The sequence below is a fragment of the Xyrauchen texanus genome, chromosome 26, assembly GCF_025860055.1.
Source record: "Xyrauchen texanus isolate HMW12.3.18 chromosome 26, RBS_HiC_50CHRs, whole genome shotgun sequence".
Taxonomy (NCBI): Eukaryota; Metazoa; Chordata; class Actinopteri; order Cypriniformes; family Catostomidae; genus Xyrauchen; species Xyrauchen texanus.
The window spans coordinates 6,010,602-6,031,452 of record NC_068301.1 but is presented as its reverse complement, the minus strand read 5'-3'; the positions used below and the strand labels follow the sequence as shown (position 1 = coordinate 6,031,452).

At 36.7% G+C, this 20,851-nt stretch overlaps 2 protein-coding genes across 3 annotated transcripts in view; one reads left to right on the top strand and one right to left on the bottom strand.

The window, feature by feature from the left end:
- Window positions 1–13,323, top strand: part of LOC127620080 (chromodomain-helicase-DNA-binding protein 4-like) — a 33,408-nt gene extending 20,085 nt beyond the window's left edge. Inside the window, exons 23-41 of one of the 2 annotated variants that reach the window (XM_052093177.1) lie at window positions 41–165; window positions 441–533; window positions 632–770; window positions 877–1,046; window positions 1,474–1,651; window positions 1,989–2,075; window positions 2,201–2,292; window positions 2,432–2,565; window positions 4,384–4,528; window positions 4,681–4,843; window positions 4,946–5,052; window positions 5,164–5,401; window positions 6,229–6,291; window positions 6,380–6,538; window positions 7,498–7,606; window positions 9,894–10,026; window positions 10,261–10,456; window positions 10,541–10,704; window positions 12,972–13,323. In XM_052093177.1, the coding sequence (XP_051949137.1) occupies window positions 41–165; window positions 441–533; window positions 632–770; window positions 877–1,046; window positions 1,474–1,651; window positions 1,989–2,075; window positions 2,201–2,292; window positions 2,432–2,565; window positions 4,384–4,528; window positions 4,681–4,843; window positions 4,946–5,052; window positions 5,164–5,401; window positions 6,229–6,291; window positions 6,380–6,538; window positions 7,498–7,606; window positions 9,894–10,026; window positions 10,261–10,456; window positions 10,541–10,704; window positions 12,972–12,983 (2,507 nt within the window). In that variant the 3' untranslated portion in view covers window positions 12,984–13,323. Of the gene's footprint in view, window positions 1–40; window positions 166–440; window positions 534–631; window positions 771–876; window positions 1,047–1,473; window positions 1,664–1,988; window positions 2,076–2,200; window positions 2,293–2,431; window positions 2,566–4,383; window positions 4,529–4,680; window positions 4,844–4,945; window positions 5,053–5,163; window positions 5,402–6,228; window positions 6,292–6,379; window positions 6,539–7,497; window positions 7,607–9,893; window positions 10,027–10,260; window positions 10,457–10,540; window positions 10,705–12,971 lie in introns of both variants that reach the window. The other variant, XM_052093176.1, reaches the window with a different exon arrangement.
- Window positions 13,324–13,673: 350 nt separating this feature from the next.
- LOC127620348 (melanoregulin-like) lies at window positions 13,674–20,066 on the bottom strand. Its single transcript, XM_052093557.1, has 6 exons — window positions 19,945–20,066; window positions 19,667–19,770; window positions 18,929–19,091; window positions 17,526–17,616; window positions 17,029–17,192; window positions 13,674–14,141 (listed from the first exon to the last, which is right to left on the bottom strand). Exons 2-6 carry the CDS (start codon window positions 19,756–19,758, stop codon window positions 13,935–13,937), a joined length of 717 nt encoding a protein of 238 aa, XP_051949517.1. The 5' UTR covers window positions 19,759–19,770; window positions 19,945–20,066; the 3' UTR covers window positions 13,674–13,934.
- Window positions 20,067–20,851: the final 785 nt, after the last annotated feature.

Sequence of the window (20,851 nt, the reverse complement as noted above, 5' to 3'; positions counted from 1 at the left end):
CTAAGCATCATAACGAATTGTTTATTTTTCTCCTCTCTAGCCCCTGGTGCTCTGCAGTTTGCTTTCCTGCTGTCGACCAGAGCTGGAGGTTTGGGTATCAACTTGGCAACCGCAGACACTGTCATCATCTACGACTCTGACTGGAACCCTCACAACGACATTCAGGTGAGATCATGGTTTAGACAACAAAGGATTCTTGCTGGTGTTAATGAACAAGCCTAAAGGGAATATATATAGGATACAGAAACAGAGTTGAAGTTAAGAAAAGTCCAAGTCTAGGCTTCTTTAAGGCCCATTGCTATGTTTTGGTGTTATGAGATTTTTTTTTTTATGAATTATTAGAAGCTTGAAGGTGTTCTGTTTTTATTTTGTTTAGTATGTTATGCTCATCCTCAATTTGCCTAAGAAATTGGCTGTTTGTTTTTATCCTTTCTTTGAAGGCCTTTAGCAGAGCTCACAGAATCGGTCAAAACAAGAAGGTGATGATCTACCGCTTTGTGACCAAAGCCTCTGTAGAAGAAAGAATCACTCAGGTATACTTCAAACTCTCTCTGGGAAAATTAACCATCCAAAAGACTGGGAAACGTCTTGAGTCAAAACTGAAATTCCTTTTTTTTTTTTTTATATTTAGGTGGCAAAGAAGAAGATGATGTTGACTCACTTGGTTGTGCGTCCTGGATTGGGCTCAAAGACGGGTTCAATGTCCAAACAGGAGCTGGATGACATCCTTAAATTTGGAACAGAGGAGCTGTTCAAGGATGAAGGAGAAGGTGGGATTTCAAACATCTTTACCCCACTATACTTTAACACAGCATTTTGTATGTTCTCAATGGAGAAACTGAAGTTGATTTTGGCATATTCCATTTTTCAATTAAGGTGAAAACAAAGAAGACGACAGCAGCGTGATTCACTATGATGACAAAGCCATAGATCGCCTGCTGGATCGTAATCAGGATGCCACAGATGACACGGAGATCCAGAGCATGAACGAGTATCTGAGCTCTTTCAAAGTGGCACAGTATGTGGTCAAGGACGAGGAGGTGGTGGTGAGTGTCAATTAGAGCTTTTCTGACCAACGTCATGTATTATTTGATGTATATCTCTAGAATGCAAAGTTCAAACTTGGCCAAATGTGGTATTCATGGACTGCAGAACATTTTGCGGATAGACTCTAGATGTTCCAAATGAAACACTTGCAAACTACTGCTACTTTTGCAAACATCTTCATGCTTTTCCTCTGGTATAAGTGCTAACATATTGGACAAATCCACAAAAAGTGTCCATCAATAGTCAAACCATGTCAGTGGCATCCATGCTAAACTTTAAAGAAAAAAAAGGTATTTTCTAAAACGCCTTAATGCTGCTCAATCATTGGAAGTAAAATCTCATGCTTGCAATATCTTCCCACATGCACCTTGCATTTCTTCACCTTGCATTTCTCTTATTCACTCTGTTCCCTGTCTTCTTTCACAGGAAGAGGAAGTTCAGAGGGAGATCATCAAGCAGGAGGAAAGTGTGGATCCAGATTACTGGGAGAAACTGCTCAGACACCATTACGAGCAACAGCAGGAGGATCTGGCTCGCAACCTGGGCAAAGGCAAACGAATCCGCAAACAGGTCAACTACAACGATGGATCTCAGGAAGACCGCGGTGAGAGACGTGGTAACTTTCAGCAAAACTCAGATCAACTTGAAACCATAAGTAAACCACGAACATGTCTAAGTTAAAATGCACAACATTTTGAAGGGCTTGAGAACATTAAACAGGGATGCAAACTACTCAACTTTCAGCTAAAGTCACTTTTTCTGAAAATAATTTGGCCAAATTGTTTGCAAACATTTTATTAAAATCACTTAAAGACTTTTTCACCGCTCAAGAATTTGCATTCCTGATTAAATTCATATATTTACACACCTACTTTGGTATTCTGTTTTATAAGTGAATTTAAATTTTGTATATTTGAGTTGGTTTTTGTGCTCCGTTACAGACTGGCAGGATGATCAATCTGACGGCCAATCAGATTATTCTGTTGCCTCTGAGGAAGGAGATGAGGACTTTGATGAGCGAACTGAAGGTGAGTTTATGGCAGACATGATTAAAAAAATCAAATGGAACAGAGATTTTGGAAATTGGAAACATTAAAAAAGATTTTTAAATACATGCCCTTTTTTATCTTTAATGTTTGTCCTCCGATTGCAGCCAATTCACGCCGACCCAACAGGAAAGGCCTCCGAAATGACAAAGACAAACCCCTGCCGCCCCTGCTGGCCAGAGTTAGTGGCAACATTGAGGTGAGAGAAGGATATCTGGGATTTTGATTTCTTTGATTTTATTGCATCAGTTCGTCTTTGGCCTACGCCATTGCTGTTCTTTTGCCCTCCCTTGCTAACAGATTTACCTACTTAAAGAAATGTTATTTTGATTTATTAGGTGTTGGGTTTCAACGCCCGCCAGAGGAAGGCCTTCCTAAATGCAGTGATGCGTTATGGGATGCCGCCTCAGGATGCCTTCACCACCCAGTGGCTGGTCAGAGACTTGCGTGGCAAATCTGAAAGGGAGTTCAAGTGAGTTTTAGCCAATTTAGTTTTGTTAGTTTAAGTTGTTGGCTGTAGATGCAAATGCAGTTTAGGTTGTCCTTGGTTCAGAAACATTGCATGAAGTCTGACTTCTTTAGAATATAATTTAGCAAATAACTATGAATACTTGATGATTTTTACAAGGACAACCAAAATTGCTAACTTAAAATTTTAAGTTATGAACTGATTACACATTTTTAGGTTGCACACAGTGCAAGAAGTCAACAGTTTAACCCTTTAAGCTCGTATCTGGGCCTGCAGAGAATTTAAAAAAAAATAAATATATTAACGACTACAGTCGTTTTAAAGATTAGAAGCTCTATTTTACAATGCATGTTGGCATAATGACCAAAACTAAACAAGTGCTTTGCCATTCGAGACAAATCAGAAGTTTTCCATTATGATAATTTATAAATAAAAAATGTGCAATGCACATTTTTATTGTAATCGTTAAAAACATAAAACTGATGAAATAGCCATGTCAGGGTTCCCGTGGATCTTTAAGTCATAAAATGTCTTAATTTCAGTTTTCCAAAATGTAAGGTTTTAAATATCTTAAATTATACAACAAAAGTCTTAATTTTTATTTAAATGGGTCTTAAAATTGGGGGCAGAAAGACAGGAAATATGATATGACCTAATGTGATTATCAAACTTCAAAAGAATATGATTTAATTAAATGCATGCGCTGCATTCTTCAGTCTGGCCCGTCTGGCCCTCCCCATTACAGGAAGGACTAAGAACATTTAATATAGGCTAAACCAATTTTAGTGTGGTATTTATATGGAAAACATGTCTGTTTAAGTAAGAGTCTGTGATGCATGATTTATTCTGAGATTGTGTTGGTTTGTTTTGGTATGTGGATACAGTATACATTTTATTGTTCATGTCTTGGAAAAACGATACGTTTTATATTTGATTTTAAAAACTCTGCAGCAACCCTGTTATAATTTCATGAAAAATAAACAACATAAAATATCACATACCATCACTTAGAGGAGGTGATTTGTCTTTTAAAACGAGCCTACACACAATGTAATAGATAATGCACACGGAGTGGTGGTGGCGTAGTGGCTAAAGCACAGGGCTGTTAATCAGAAGGTTGCTGGTTTGATCCCCACAGCCACCACCATTGTGTCCTTGAGCAAGGCACTTAACTCCAGGTTGCTCTGGGGGATTGTCCCTGTAATAAGTGCACTGTAAGTCGCTTTGGATAAAAGCGTCTGCCAAATGCATAAATGTAAATGCACACAGTATATAATGTGGTATCTGGCTAAAAACACTTTAGCTCTCCTGGATCAGATGACATCATCGGAAATAATGTAGTATGTTGTCCAGTGTCCTGGAGTGCTAAACTGATTGTTTTAGGATTCCGATTGCTGCAATCAAAGTTGGAAGTCATCCAAATATGGGCAGAGAGGATCGTACACTCTAATTACATATGACCACAAGGAGATGTTGCCAATTACATGACACCGACTCAATGATGGCTCAAATGACACCAATTGAATTCTCGTTACTCATGCCTGCATGCTTTGGAGAGAGAGCATACATTTAGTCATTGTTGTGTAATTTAGTTCTTATGTACAATTATTATGTTTTATTTGTTTGGAGATGTTTTTGGACACTAGGAAAAATTATTTTTGTGATACTATACATTTTGATTGCCTTGTTGTAGCAACACAGTTTTACAGAGTTACAAGTTGGGAACAACAAAAATAAAGAATAAATAAGAATGCTTTAGAAAGGAAAACTGTGCTATAGTTCTAATAGTGTTCACCTTATTTTTTGCTGCCCCTTTCTCAGGGCATATGTGTCACTGTTCATGCGGCACTTGTGTGAGCCTGGTGCAGATGGTTCTGAAAGCTTCGCTGATGGCGTTCCTCGGGAGGGACTGTCACGGCAACACGTCCTCACCCGTATTGGTGTGATGTCCTTGATCCGAAAGAAGGTAAATTAGTAATGTCTTATTGTAGTCAAAATGGTGTACAACAGCCATTGAGTTTATGTAAACCGATCCAAAAACCAAACGCTGTTTCCAGTACAGTTGCCTAATTGTTGGTTTAAATGTAATTCTCATGATTGTATACCTTCTGTTTTCAGGTGCAAGAGTTTGAGCATGTGAATGGCCAGTGGTCCTTGCCCTGGATGATGGAGTTAAATGAAAATAAAACCCCATCTGCCACCGGTAGCCAGCCTGACTCTCCCAGCAAAACGCCCTCTACTGGCACTCCAGCAGACACTCAGCCAAACACACCCGCTTCAGGTACCATACGTCTCAGCTCACAGATTACCTTTCCTATTTTCTAAGTTGATAGTGGTTAATATTACAGTGTGATTGAGAAAACTTGTTATATTCATTCTACAGATGGTCTTTCCAAAGTAGATGATGGTGCAAAAGACACCGATAATGAAAAGGAGGTGAAAAATGGAGAGAGTGAGAAGAAAGAGTCCAGTGAGAAGAAAGACAGTGATGTGAGGATCTGCCTATATAACTGCTTTGTCTGCTTTGCGAACTATTTTAGAAGATTTTGGTTGGTCATTTTAGGTTTCATCATCTAAACATACTAAAATAATTGTCTAAAGGTTATTGCCATTCCGGATGAGGGCAGTTCGGCTGCTTCTGAAGAGAAAGGCAAAGAGAAGGAAGAGAAGGACAAGAGCGAATCATCTTCTGAGTTGGAGAAGGTGGATGGTAAGCTAGGAGAGTTGACGGAGAAGAAAGAGAAAGATGATGAGAAAGCAAAGTCTGGAGATGAAAAGAAGGCAGAAGACGCAAAGCCCAAAGAACCAGAGGATGACAAGGAATCTTCAGATGCCAAAGGTAAACTTAAAACTGCATTTACAACCCATATAACTTCCATAATGTGACACATTTTCAAGTTCAACTGAATATTCGGCTGGAAGTAATGTAGGGTGGGGCTTGATTTTATCCATTGTGATTTGATTAGATCGTGAAAATATTACAAAGTTATGAAAATGTTTTTTGTCTTTAACATGCACTCGATAAATTACGATTAATAAGTCCAGAGCCACATATTAAGTAAATGGGGTCAATTTTGAGTTCATGTTACCCCAAGAGTAGAGGTCCACCGGTAGTGGATTCTACCGATAACTAATGTATTGTTCTTAAATTAAATAATATTAATATATGAACTAATATTCAAATTTAATGCCTTGCCGCAAGAATGTGATCGATCTGAAGTCATCATATTACAGTGTGAATACATTTTGTTTTTGTTTCTGATTTGTTTGTTTTTCTTTGCTTCATAAAGATATTTATTTGCTTTCTCACATCACTACCTTTAAATTTGCAACTTTAACGAATGCAGTGACCAGCTGGATATAAACAAATGCAAATAAATGGTAACAATCGTTACATTTAAATATTTGTGTAGGATTTGCATGTATTTTTTTGTCACATTGTATTAAACTGCTTGACATTAACATCTTAATGTTAGCATCCTCTCAGCCTTATCGGCAAACATACCGCTGTTCTCTACTATTACAGCATCTAGTCAACATATCGGTTTTGCAGATTAATCGGTTGACCTCTAACCAAGAGTTTGTGCCATGATATTTTAAAGGTGGAACATCCTTGAGAATATAGTTGATGTCAAATGTTGACCAATTTCTATTCATACACTTCAGGAGAAAAGAAGGATGATGAACCTGAAAAGATGGACACTACCACTGTTACAGATGACAAGAATGGTTTGTACCACCTGCTGTCGTTTGACATTACTGACCTTCTGTGTCTCACCCTACCACTTCAGTCACCCGTCTTTGTGTTTCACTCCAGGTCAGAAGGTTGAGAAGGAAGCTGGTAAGACGGAAGATGCAGTAAAACTGCAGAATGGTGAGAGTGCCAAAGATAGTGCAGCTGCAGCACAAGTACTTGAAGAGAGGAAGAAAGCCAAAACCAGATTCATGTTTAACATCGCTGATGGAGGATTTACTGGTAAGAGTCCTGTTCAGAGAGTTGTTTTCAGATATTGTTTTCATTAGACTGTGCTTTTTCAGATTAATTGTATTTATTTTTTTGAGTAAATAGTATATCGGTATTTGGTGTTTGCATGTTTTTGAATTGATATTGTTGTTTTTTAATAATTATGCATAATTGTGTTTTTATTTGTATCATTGATACTAATAATTTATATTAGTTCTATCACGTTATTATTTGTATTAATTATTTTTTATTATTTATTGACTAATAATAGTAATTATTATTTTATTTAATTTTGTTATTGGCACTAATGGCATTAATAATTATTTAATTTTATTTTATTCTGCATTTTTTATTATTAGCATCGGTCTGATTTATTTATATTTGTTTTTTGACACTAATAATAAAATACAATTTTGATATAAATTATTCACAATTATTATTTATAATGTTTTTTATTATTTATTGACTAATATTTATTTTTATTATAATCATAATGATTATCTGCATTTATAATATTCATACAGATGTTAATAAGTTTATTTATTGACACTAATAATAATTTATATTATTAAAAAGTTATTTAAATTAAAATAATTTATTCATAATTATGTTATTTATTGACACTTATAGTAATTTATTTGTATTATTGTTTAATTTTATTTTTGTTATTTATCTGCATTTATTATTATTTGCATTATAAATAATAATATAATAATAATTTCAATAATAATAAAATAACAACATAATTTCCCAATTCTAACAGTATATTATTTTTCTATGCCAGGTTACAAATGTATTAAAGAGTTGTTTATCTTTTATCTGTACATTATGTTGCTTTGATGCCTGCTGTCAAAATTGTAAATTGGAGCTTTATTGTAAAATGTAAACGTCATAACCTTTAAATAATTATTACCTGTAGGTATTGGACCAAGTTTACCAATGCATCCCTACTAATTTTCTCTTTCTCACAGAATTGCACTCACTGTGGCAGAATGAGGAACGAGCTGCCACCGTCACCAAGAAAACGAATGAGATTTGGCATCGTCGCCATGACTACTGGCTGCTTGCTGGTATCATACAGTATCCTTATCAAAATGCGACTTTCGTTGAGCTTACATTTGGAAGTCAGAAGTCTACATACACCTTAACAAAATACATTTAAACTCAGTTTTTATTACAATTTAATTGTAGAAGACATTCCCTGTCTTATGTCAGTTAGGATCACTGCTTTATTTGAAGAATGTGAAAGGTCAGAATAATAGAAGAGATGATGATTTATTTCAGCTTTTATTTTTATCACATTCCCAGTGGGTCAGAAGTGTACATACACTTTTAGTATTTGGTATACCTAATATTTTATTGTGCATGGTAGAATGTTGTGAATGGTGGACAAATATTGTAAAATAATGTATTTTAAGCAGCTCGTGAATGCTTTGAAAATAGTCAATATTAAATGGGTGCCGTTTATCTGTTTAGAGTTGCTGTCTGCGTTAGCGATAAAGGTTTTTTTCCCCCTGACTAATTCATCAAGCTATTATGGACCAGTTCAAGCTGACAACCCTGCGTGGACCACAAATGACTACAGAAGCATACATGTGTAGATCCATTATGCCTAAAAAGACTTCATATCCAACATTAATGCTTTATGTATTTTTATTTCTATATGCTTTTTTTTAGGAAACTGGGAGACATGATGTGAGTGACTTAACTCAGTGAAGTTCTTGATTTTTAAGTCTTTAACCACGATGAATCTGCAATGCGAGCACAATCTTAGCTGCACAAATGCCACATGCAATTTTACCCGTTGTTAGGGCCCGTGTCGTGTGAAACTGCCTTGTTTAGTTTTTTACATTTGTATGTATACCCGTTTTTATGTTTTCATCGTGCCAGACACCTCGGTAGTCTATGTTATACAGTAGTTCCTGTAGTAACATTCAAGCGTATTGGTTGGTCGGTGTACCTGTGGACATGAATGTGTTTGCGTAAACACAGTGAAACAACTTTGGCTACATCTACGATTTCAGGGGCTAATACAGCTGCATATAGACAGAGATGTGTTCATTAATTTCTGTTTTATTATTTTGTATTTTTTTTTTTTTTGTTGCATCACAAATGTCATGGACTTCTGAAAAAAATCCAGAGTCCCAAAGGCTCGAGTCCAAGTCAAGTCAGAGTTAAAATGCATCTGAGTCCGTAACAAGTCCAAGTCCATTAAAATTGGACTCATGATTCAGACTCAATTCCCCCGACTGTAAGCTTCATCCTTTTATCTCCAAACATAATGATGGGCATTATGGCCAAACAGTTAAATTTTTGTTTTATTAGACCAGATGACATTTCTCCAAAAAGTAAGATCTTGGTCCCCATGTGCATTTGCAAACTGTAGTATGGCTTTTTTATGGCGGTTTTGGAGCAGTGGCTTCTTCCTTACTGAGTAGCCAATCAGGTTATGTCAATATAGGACTCGTTTTACTGTGGATATAGATACTTGTTTACCTGTTTCCTCCAGCATTTTCACAAATGTCCTTTGCTGTTGTTCTGGGATTGATTTGTGCTTTTTGCACCAAACTACATTAATCTCTAGGAGACAGAATGCGTCTCCTTCCTGAGTGATATGATGGCTATGTGGTCCCATGGTGTTTATTCTGGCATACTATTGTTTGTACAGATGATTGTGGTACCTTCAAGCATTTGGAAATTGCTCCCAAGGATGAACCAGACTGGTGGAGGTCTACAATTGTTTTTTGTGAGGTCTTGGCTATTTTCTTTTGATTTTCCCATGATGTCAAGCAAAGAGGCACTGAGTTTGAAGGTAGACCTTAAAATACATCCACAGGTACCCCTCCAATCAGAAGCTAACAGTGGCGGAGCTAGGGGGTTACCCCATTGACCACCCCACTCGCAATTGCTGTTTTGGTTGGTTTTTTGGCACAATTTTGTTATTTAGAGGTGAAATCATCTCTGTACAAACTGCGCACACCAATGTCGCCAAACCTCTCCATCCTGGGTGTCATTGTATCCACTCACCTCCGCCCTCACAGTCCAACGAAGTTAAAATGCTGCCCGAACATTTCTGTGCCACCACAGACTGATCGCTTGCCCCAGCCTGGCCACCCCTTTGAAAATATCCTGGCTCCACCCCTGGGAGCCAATTGTCTAAAGGCATAACATAATTTTCTGGAATTTTCCAAGCTGCTTAAAGGCACAGTTAGCTTGGAGCATGTAAACATCTGACACACTGCTAATATTAAATCTGTGGAGTGGTTAATGAAATGAGTTTTAATGACTTCAACTGTGTTTATGTGATAGTATCAGAGATGTTCACAGAATGAAATGCTGAATTTGTACCTTAACTCATCCATCACAGACACGGTTATGCTCGCTGGCAAGACATTCAGAATGATGTCAGATACGCCATTCTTAACGAGCCCTTCAAGGGTGAGATCAACAGAGGAAACTTCCTGGAGATCAAGAACAAGTTTCTAGCCAGGAGATTCAAGGTATTAAACCAAAATTGAAACATTAAGTGTTTTCAGGTCTTCAATCAAAAATCTTAATATTAGATATTTAATGAATGAAAAATTGTGAAACGCTGAAAGAAATTACTAGAAAAATATTTAAAATGTTACTGTTAAGCCTCTGCCTCCTTTTTCATTTTGTTGTCATGTTATATTGTTTGAGAAATAAGAGAAGATATTGACGTATTAAAGCTGTATTGAACCCTCCTCCTGCAGTTGCTTGAACAGGCTCTGGTGATCGAAGAGCAGCTGCGCAGAGCTGCGTATCTAAATATGACTGAAGACACTTCTCATCCCTCCATGGCTCTCAACACACGCTTCAGTGAAGTGGAGTGTCTGGCCGAATCCCACCAGCACCTGAGCAAGGAGTCCATGTCTGGAAACAAACCTGCCAATGCTGTCCTGCATAAAGGTATAAAAATCATTTGACGCTGCCTTCATTGGAAGTGATATTGCTTTTTAACCATACTGATCGTTTTATATTTCTTTCTGACAGTACTGAAACAGTTGGAGGAGTTGCTAAGTGACATGAAAGCAGATGTTACTCGTCTCCCAGCAACCATTGCCAGGATACCGCCCGTTGCCGTGAGGCTGCAGATGTCTGAGAGAAACATTCTCAGCCGCTTGGCCAGCAGAGGACCAGAAACACAGTCTCCGCAGGTATAAACAGATCATCACTTACCTGTACATGAACATGCCAAGTCTGTATTTGGGAACTTTATAACTTGCTGTATTAGATTTGTAAAATAAGTTAAAAAGTTTAAAGGACTGTTTTTATTTTTGTCAAATGAAGATGCTAAACCACTAATAAGATATATTAAACAAATAAAATGAAAAGACAAAGAAAAATATATTTAACAAAATTCAATAAGGTTGTCTGAGGTGCTAAAAATGATAAATATTTAAAAAAATCCAATAAAATATATATTTTTTTAAGTTTGTCAAGTTTGTAGAAATGTAATCTGTGTCTATGATTGTTTCATAGATTTAAAAAAAACAACATTTATAGCATTTTCTCTTCAGAAAAATTGATTTAATGACTTTAAAATTGTCAAGTAGTGTAACCAAGATATTAAAATAACTTCTCTGAACCTTGATTAACTTCAGTCTTGGGTAAGATACTCAGTTACTTGTAATCCACTACAAGTTACATATTACTTTGCTGATTACTTCATGGGAAAAGTAATCACATCACAAATTACTTTACATTTAAGTTGATTTAAAGTTGGTAACTAATCTGATTACAAGAATTTAAATTTAAAAAAGTAGTGTAATGCATTACAAAGTAATTAGATAACAGTAAATAATTGCTTTATCAGATTTCACCCAACACTGATCGACTTTGAATTTTTTAGTCACACACGTAAAAAATGTAGACTAAAATGTCCATGCTGATTACTATTAATAATCATTTAGAATCATTATTGATCATTTGTGTTGCATTATTAAACTTATGTCTTTTGTTATGTTGTGTAATATGCATGCCTAAAGCCTAGTGTTAGTTAAGGTCACATAGGTAAGCTTTATATAGGTTGTACATAAGTTGCCTTATATGAGTTGGATGTGTAAGTTGAGACGTGTGTTTTCCATTGTGTGGGGAGGGGAAGTTATTTTAAACTGCTGTGTATGCTTAAATACACCATGCAATTGTATTTTGATAAGAGAAACACAAGGATGGGAAAGACAATGAAGATCATCACATAACACCATTATAATTCAAATGTAGCAATCTCTCCTATGTCTGATAACTAAAAGATGAATGAATTTGTTATTTCTTGGCAAGTAACTGGTGTTTGGCTCCGTGATTTCACAACGGGGAAAAAATACATACGTTTTGAAGTCTTCAAGAGGTTTTATCAGGGTTACTCTATTTGACCGTAACAAAATGTGGCATTTATAATAATGTCAGAATATCTGATATGGAAAGAAAAATCTCACGATATTCTAAAGTTTTCCTCTATTTTATGTTTGTTGTGTCACATGGCATGAAAAATGGCTACCTGTAAGTTGGTTACACCACGTGACTTATTGATTTGGTGGACAACAGGTTTTTTTTTCATTTTAAGAAATATTAAAAGATTTGATATATATATATATATATATTTATTTTCAGGGTTCCCGTGGATCCTTAAAAAGTCTTAATGTCTTAAATTCAGTTTTCCCAAATTTAAGGTCATAAAAATTCTTCAATATCTTAAATGATACAACAAAAGTAATTATATTAATTATCATTTAAAGAAGTCTTAAATATCTAAATACTTAGATATTTATGACTTAATAAAAAAATCTTCCAATTTTGGAATGCCCAATTCCCATTACTTACTAGGTCCTTGTGGTGGCGCGGTTACTCTCCTCAATCCGGGTGGCGGAGGACAAGTCTCAGTTGCCTCCACTTCTGAGACCGTCAATCCGTGAATATTATCACGTGGCTCGTTGTGCATGACACCGCGGAGACTCGTGCTACTCTCTGCGATCCACACACAACTCACCACATGGCCCATTGAGAGTGAGAACCACTAATCACGACCACAAGGTGGTTACTCCATGTGACTCTCCCCTCCCTATCAACTGGGCCAATTTGGTTGCTTAGGAGACCTGGCTGGAGTCACTCAGCACATCCTGAATTCGAACTCACGACTCCAGTGGTGGTAGTCAGCGTCAATAATCTCTGAGCTACACAGGCCTCTAGATATTTATGACTTTATGCCCTCTGAAAAAAGTTAAGTGTTTTAAGGATTGGAAATTGAAAACATGAATATTTTTTTCCAATGTAATTTTGAATAACTTCATAGATCTGGTTTTACCAATAAGTCAATGACCCTTAAATGAACTTTTCTGACATTAGGCAAGGATGCTACAGCTTGCACTGTTTGGTACTTTTCCTTAGTTTTTTGTTGTTATTAACTGATTTGTGACCATGTTGACAGGTACAGCAATAGCCTGCAGACGTCAGGAGTCCTCAGAGCACCGCACACCATGTCTACATTCCTCATTGCACATGATCTCGTCTTTGCTTGAATCCACACTCTTGTACTGTCTGCTCAAACTTGGAGGCTGTGGATATTTGAGCTGTTGTTGTTGTTTTTCTAATTAATATTGTTTACATAATATTGTTGATGATGGGTTTTGGGACCTAAATAAAATGTAATAAAGGTTTCTGTTCCTTTTAACAAAGTTATTATTGTGTATTTTTCTGCATTGCCATCCACTAAAGCAATAACGTACAGTATGCAGGGGTGGTTTATGGGTCGCCAAATGACTGTATTGTTCGTATTACAATATATGTGGTATTTTATCGTCCAACAAAGAGAGCTAAAGCAGTAACGCATAATATACTAACAAACTTCAATGCAATTAAACAAACTGAAAAAATATAAACAGCCTAATTTTTAAAACTCAAATGGATTTTTATAAAACGTGTAAATTGTTCATAAATCCTGTTGTATGAAATTGTTGCTTTCAGTTCAAGGTGGTAAAGAAAGTCTCCAGTTCACTTGACCTGCATGCCTTTGGGGTTGTGGGGTAAACCAGAGCACTCCGAGGAAATCCATGAGAACATATTCCTTTAAAACATCCACACCCAACAATATAATATACGCAGACACACAAACTCACTTGAAAGTGTTATTTCTGTTTATTCAAATTCTCTGTAGCATCTCTTACTCTAATGTACAAATACTGTATCAACATTCATATATTTGTAAGCTCGCGGTCCATGTTTTGCTATCCTGTGTTCAATGATCACATTTTTGACAATTCTACAGATTTGCTATTTTATTCTCATAAAACATCTTGACCTGAGCCTTTGACTTGGACATCAGTCCAAACCATTTACATTCAAAAACCCTTCGAGCTGATTTGCAAAGCATAAACGCAATCCAGTCTCTGTGTTATTCTTCTGGTCCAGTGGCATCGCCCTCCTCATCCTCGCCTCCAGACATGTTCTGGTTCATACGGGACAGCAGAAGGGGAAGATTCACTGCGCTGAGTGCGCTTATGTTCTCTTCATCTTCGTCGTCGTCATCATCTTTAGGGGGGTAGAAAAGGCGAGCCTTGGCCACAAAATCTTCAGCAGCGTCCAGATATATGAGCTGATCCTGAGAGAGAGGTTTAAATGTTGCAGAGGTAAAGGTGAGGAAGAAGGTGAGTAGCTTGTTCATTTGAGAGTTGTCATAGTTGTGACACAAAACCTACTTGGCTATCTTCCTATACAGCATTATTCAAATGAAACTTGGCATCATGCAGTGATTTTACTGTATATGTTTTTTAAATATTTTATAATACAGTATATAATAATGAACATTGCACACTTTTGCATATTGTTACAACAGTGATCTCCACCTTAAATGTTACCAACATCTCAGTTATACATGTAATGAAGTAATAAATGCACACAAAAATATATATATTTCAGCTTATTTTTTAAGAATTATAACAAAATTTTAGAAATTGGCTAATACTTTTTTAAAGGCAAAATGCCCCATACAATGAAAAAAGTAAAAAAAAAAAAAAGCAAGTGGCCATTGAAAGTTATCAACTTATTTATTTTTGGCAATGGTGAAAGGCCTATAGGCCTAATTAGATTTTTAAAATATAAAATAACTTCATTAAGAGTTTGCTCTTAATTGCAAAATATTGTGGGAAGTCAAACTTGTTAAATCCATACAAAATTGTAATTAAAAAAGTAAGTACCATTTCTACAGCAATGAGGGACAATGGTGTAAATAAATAAAATATTACCGCTGGATTGAATGTTTCTTTTTAATAATAATAATAAAAAAGATTAAACTACAGTACTTATATAAACATTCATCCGGACTGTTCCTACCATCAGAGTGATTCAAGCTTGAAGTACCATTTATTTTCAGCAGGAGGCAGTAAGCAAAACTCCAGCTGTATAGACAACAAATCACAGGCTTGCTTGACACTAGCATCAGCTCAATAGGAGAACGCATTCAAAAACTCAGAATTCCGAATGCAGAAATCTCGAGAAGTGTTTTTCCAAGTTTCCAACATTCAGGTTACGAATGCAAGGAGAAGCTGCATTATTTGCTGACGCTATGGTGGAGCTCCTCCCAAGAGTCACAAGCTCTGAAGCCCTTTACAGTCACGCCAATCAGATGGCGCTTGATACCCCGGCCCTGATGCGCAGGTCATCGCGTGCATATAAACCGGAGCAGAGCGCCATTTCATCATGATTTCCGACTGAAGGGAGGAGGGCACGTCTCACATCCCTTTACAGTGAGAAATTGGTAATGCAGCAAGCTTTCCAGGTGCTGAAGACCAGACAACCGTCGCGCAGAGATTCCCGGCCTATATTAGACGTGTCCAATATGACAACTGTAGCCCTGCCTCTGAGTAATCCTCTGAAAGAGGATTCTTTCAGGGCTTTCGAAAACTTGGAATGTGACAATCATGGCATGCAGCCAACAGTAACACAACAGTCAACCCACTGTGACCGTGATCTTATTCCCAGCTCATCAATAGTGGGAAAGCAAGAGAGCTACCTGGTGACATAAAGACGCTTAAAACCTGTGTTACGAAATGGCAGCCCCCTGGCATGGCATCGACTACAGTAAAATCAGGCATCGAATTGACTTGCAAACTCATTCCAGGCTCGTAACAGCAGAGAAAACGAGAGGGATACTAGGCACCTTAATCTCCATGTTGCGACATGGCAGTCTTATGGTATGGCTACAGCAAAAGTAAAAACAGGCATTGAAGGGACCGGTCACACCACAAACTTGTTCCCGGCTTGTGATAGCGGGGAAAAAGTGAGTGATACATTTACATTTATGCATTTGGCAGACGCTTTTATCCAAAGCGACTTACAGTGCAATTATTACAGGGACAATCCCCCCGGAACAACCTGGAGTTAAGTGCCTTGCTCAAGGGCACAATGGTGGTGGCCGTGGGGTTCGAACCAACAACCTTCTGATTAACAGCCCTGTGCTTTAGCCACTACGCCACCACCACTCATGAGTGATACTGAGTGAAATGGTGGCACCTAAAATCATTGTGTTGCAACATGGCAGTCTCCTGACATCGTGTCAACAACAGTAAAAACAAGCATCGGAGTGACCTGTGTCGTGCCAAACACTCATTCCCAGATCGCAACATCGGGGAAAGCAAGAGGGCTACTAGCTGACATCGAGGCACTTATAATCTCCGTGTTGCAACATGGCAGTCTTCTGGCATGGCATCAACAACCACAACAACAGACATGGAAGTGACCTGAGTCAAGTCACAAACTCGTTCAGGCCTCGCAACATCAGGGAAACCAAACGTGATCGTATCAAATGTGCCAGCACACGAATCATCGCGGCTATAACGGAAAGGTACATTTGCTTTAGATGCAGAAAAGGAGAGAGGAGATGCGAGGCTCAAGCTGGTGAAAAATCATCCCCAACTCTCCGTGCTCTATATCCCATCCTCGTGCGCCTCCCTCATGCGGTCCACATAATAATGCGATTTATGAGGAGGAGAGGGGAGTGGTTTCAACTTTCAGAACAAAAGCGAGCCAATAGCAAAGCTTCTCGAGTTCCGTGAATCCACAGTGAACGCAAACAGTCTCAACGAGTGACACTTATAAAATCCATCCATCCATGTTATCACACCCCTGAAGAAGAAAATTCAGATAAAATGGCGCTGTGATCCAATTTATATGCCCAAGATGACGCGTGCATCAGGGGCCGAACGTCAAGTGCCATCTGCCAATAGATTGCTATGAGGGAGCTTCTCCTAATTTATTCATGCCAGTGTTGAAGTGACCGACTTGGAAGGGAACTACGTTTAACTTGACACAGCTAAAAAAAAAATATTATATTTAGAATTATTTAAATATGACGATTTAATCATTATATATTGAATTATTGCCATTTGAGGGCCTTTCTCTGCAAATATTTATATGTGCAGTTAATTTGATTGACTAACCAACATATCATATAATAATTTGATTGACAGCCCTAAGGGTAGCATACTCACCAGGATGAAAAGGTATCTCTCAGGTGGAGGTTCTTTGCTGTTGAATATGGATGTTTCGGTGTGCAATGTTTGCAGAAGCGTTCGAGCAGTCGCTGCGTTTCTCATGCGGTCGTATGATGTGCTGACCGTCACCGTCAACAGAGACTCTGCTTCAGCCATGAATCCTGAGAGATTCAATTAAATGTTTACCATGTTAACTATATTCTCTCTTACTTATTCATTCGCTCTCATCTCAATCTCAATGAAGTTCAGTCCCTGTTGATGAAGCTTTAAAAAACATTTGACCATGCTTGAAATTCAGACGGATAAAATTACAAGAGGATAGATGACGTATGCATAGAGACACATGTTCTTTGTATATGGTACCATGGTAAAAGCATTTATATATATATATATATGAAAGTGATGCAAAGTACCATATATTTAAAACAATTCTGCAGGCCCACCCACCAATCCCAGTCTATGCCTCTATCACAAGCTCTCACACTCTGTCTTACCCAAATTCTCTAAGATCATCTTCCATTTGTCTCTCACTTCTCTTCTCACTTCTCTCATGGCCTCAATGCCGATACTCATGCGCCGGTAGCCCTGCAGGGAGGTATGACAAGACTGAATAAAATCATCAAGTTCTTAGACTGACAAATTGACACTTAGTTTGAATTGAATGAATGCAATAAACTTGACTCATTTGCTATGAGTCAGTCACTATTGGCCTGAACAGAATTTGTCTGAACAATAGTTGATGAGTGTAAATTTTTTTTTTTTAATTTTAAATGAATATATAATGCTTGGAGTTAGTGTTGGTCCTAATTCTATACCTATTTTTTTATTTTAATGAAGAAAATCCATATTCGATTATACATTTATTTTTTCAGAATCTCAGAAAATTTATTTTTAATGTAATTCAATTCAATATGTCTTACTGTACTGGCAGCAGGGCTGTGCACCGTTCAGAACTGAACGAAGAATGCCAATTTAATTCCAATTAAATTCCTGAATTTGAATTGAGGAAGAAAAAAGGATGTAGAATTGCAATTTGAATTTAAGGAAGTAGAATTAAAATGGAATGAAATTCAAAGAAATTCTTGGCTCAAATGCTTTTAGATCTACTTTAAACATTTAAAGATTTTACTTGATTATTGTCATTTTTTTGACTTGGTAACTTCATGAACCCAAGTAATGAGAGTTCAAATTGGCCTACGTGAAATGTTTTTGTGATTCAATCCCAATTATCCTCTTCCCAGCATGCACTGGTAGATGAATAACATAGTTGCATTGTTTGGCCATTTGCATGGTATTATTAACATTGTTGTTGTTGAGTTTGTTTCTCTAATAAAATGATACATTTGCTGATTGTTAACCTTGTCATGTTTTATGTACCAAGTGTCGATGTCTGTGTGTGGCATTTTAAATTCATATACATAATAAAGTGTTCATGTGATGTTCATGTGATGTTAAATAAATGTGATATTATTGGAATACTGAACAGTTTAAAACCATGTAAATATAGGAAGAAATTGTCTCAGGACTAAGTTGACAGTTTAAGAACTCGACTTAATGTTACTTTAAATATGCAAATGTTAATATGATATGAATATGTAATATATACAGCTAATATGAAAAAGTCATAATTTATTTAGCAGATGCTTTTATCTAAAGTCATGACAGGATGACATTTTAAGTTCAGTTAATTTATTAAAATTAAAACAAGTGAAAAAAATCTGCCAGTGCTGAAGAAGTAATCCAAAATCCAGATGTAGTGCGCATGCGTCGTACGTGTTTCTATTCGTTCGCGGTCAGAAAAGTTTACTCACAAAGGCAACGCGGTCGACCGGGCGGTTGACGATCAGGAACGCGCAAAAACTAAGTATACCTGGGCCTTAAGTATGCATATGTGTACCGTTGACCCTTGGCGTGTTTTTGCTCTGTTCTGCAGAAGGTTATACAGCGTTCGGTCGTCATCTCTCTCAGAGTGGGAGGGGTCTCCTGGCTCATTCCACAGGTTCGTCTCTTGGTCCCGCCTCTTTTTCGCCTCACGGTCAAAATATTCTAATGTGTCATTACTTGTACACAAACACATTAAAAAGCAAACAAACAAACATATACAACTACTTATAAAATGGCAGGTATAGTATGAAAATAATCTATATATATATATATATATATTTTTTTAACTCTTTCACTAATAAATTACTGTTGTATCAGATCAGAATGATAATACATTATATTTGTATAGTACATTTTATATATCAAATGCAGCTCAAAGTACTTCACATTTTCACTTTTTTTCTTCCTCACATTAAGTCAAAAAAGTTACTGCATTAAAACATCAGAAATTAAAATTTGATATAGAATATATACATTAAATGAAAACAACAACAATAAAAAGTAAATCATAAACGTAATACATACATGCATACATATCAACCATATGATAATTTTGAAAATGTTGTTAAATTATCCTCGCTCTAGGAGAACTGAGAAAATTGTATTGGTTGTGATATTTCTGGTATAAATAACCATTCAGACAGAAAGCTTGTAAACATACCACGGCACAGAATACATTCAATTAATTGAAAATCATAGGTATTGCATGTGCATTTAAATAAAATCCTTACAAATCGTTTATTTGACACACCTGAGTAAAGGTCTCTTTTCCTCCACATCATCATCCTCACAACAGCAGCAACAGCAGAATCGCACACAGAACTTCCTGAACTCACCCCCCATAATCAAAAACAACTACAGGATGGAACAAAGGTATTAAAGATCTTGCAGAGTCCAATTGTTTGTTTTCTTGCCTCTGTTAAAATGGTCATGACTCATGCTCATTTGTATTCTTCAAGGTTAACATCAGCATTTGTCATCTAATTTCCCATAGAGAATCGTGTCATATATTGATCTGTTGTAACTTACCCTTGAAACGGGCAGCAAAATTCTAAATCCATCAGTTTGAGACTAAACACAGAACACTTATTTCATAGTGGAGCATCTTTTGGGGCCCAGAAACATCTAAACAACTAAAACATCTCTCTCTCTTTCAGCCTAAACTGAATAGCATCACAGTTTAGTCATGAGGACCGTACAGTCTAACCTGGGGCAATTAAAATACTCTAAATAAAGCAACATGTCCCATCCTTTCAAACCAGAAATGTGCTTTTACTCTCTGAACAAAATAAATAAAATATAAAGCAAAGCTATGCAAATGTATCTTGGGGTAACAGTCCATCCAAGTTAATAACCATGTTTGATTTATTGTGTTTCCAACACTTCATTATTTACAGTGAAAATGATGCAACAGGACTGCATGTCCAATTTGTTTTTTGTCTTAAAAGTTTAGTGCAAGTAAAAATACATAATACATTATTTTACATGTCATTATAGAAACATTTGTTTTGGCTACTACCAATATAATCAATTTAAAACAACAAATGTCACAACTGAGATGCATACAATGACCAAATCCAAATGTATCCGCTTGGATTATTATGTAGACATGGATTATACAATTTTAGAATTTCTGAATGCAAAATACAAGACAATCTAATTGAATATATCACCATTGTTTCAAGGAGCATGGAAAATAACAGGGTAATTATGCTGACTTGACAAACTTCCTTAAAATGAAACCAAGAATCTATAAACCAAAACTAAATATCCTAACACTAACTCCTCCTTGAACTTTCAAGCTACATTCACCAAATTTGCTACAGACCTTCAGACTGTTCTGATATAGTAGGGTCAGTATTTTCTAACTGATCGGACTTATGGTTTTCCCGAACCGGGCAATCAAATATCCTCAAAATCCCATAGACTTGCATTG